We start from the raw sequence: 449 nt of genomic DNA, 5'->3' as shown, positions 1-449 counted from the left end.
CTACGGATCCGTGGGATCCACGGGGTACGGATCTGTGGGATCCATGGCCACGGACTCATGGCAGCCGTGCATGCGCTGAGCCTGCAGGGCGGGGATGCAGAGCTGCAGGACCCCCAGGGGATACGGATTCCAGGGATCCCTGGGATAAGGACATGGGAAGAACATGGAATGTGGCCGGGTGGGAGCTGCCGGACACCGGGATGGGCTCACCAGGTAGTTGAGGGCGTAGGCCAACTGCTTGGCCACCGTCAGCTTCCAGCCGGTGGTCACCGCGCCGTGGTGCTTGCGCAGGTACAGGTCCAGCGGCCCGTGCCGGACGTGCTCCTGCACCATCACACCTGCGGGGCCACAAAGGGGTCAGGGGGTGCCCACAAAGGGGTCAGAGGGTGCCCACAAAGGGGTCAGAGAGTGCCCACAAAGGGGTCAGGGGGTGCCCACAAAGGGGTCAG

The 449-nt window shown here is 65.5% G+C and overlaps 1 protein-coding gene across 4 annotated transcripts in view; it reads right to left on the bottom strand.

Moving 5' to 3' along the window:
- The window catches only part of LOC121660561 (tyrosine-protein kinase JAK3-like), a 6,950-nt gene extending 6,507 nt beyond the window's left edge, over positions 1–443 (bottom strand). For all 4 annotated transcript variants that reach the window (XM_042019951.1, XM_042019947.1, XM_042019950.1 and 1 more), the window contains exon 1: positions 211–443. In XM_042019951.1, coding sequence (XP_041875885.1) covers positions 211–333 — 123 coding nt within the window. In that variant the 5' untranslated portion in view covers positions 334–443. The remainder of the gene's footprint in view (positions 1–210) is intronic.
- Positions 444–449: the final 6 nt, after the last annotated feature.

The sequence above is a fragment of the Corvus kubaryi genome, unplaced genomic scaffold (assembly GCF_017639235.1).
Source record: "Corvus kubaryi isolate FWS band 111438036 unplaced genomic scaffold, C.kubaryi_AGA036_p1.0 36556, whole genome shotgun sequence".
Taxonomy (NCBI): domain Eukaryota; kingdom Metazoa; phylum Chordata; class Aves; order Passeriformes; family Corvidae; genus Corvus; species Corvus kubaryi.
Note: the sequence above shows the minus strand (reverse complement) of the source record. Positions and strands in the feature narration are given on the sequence as shown.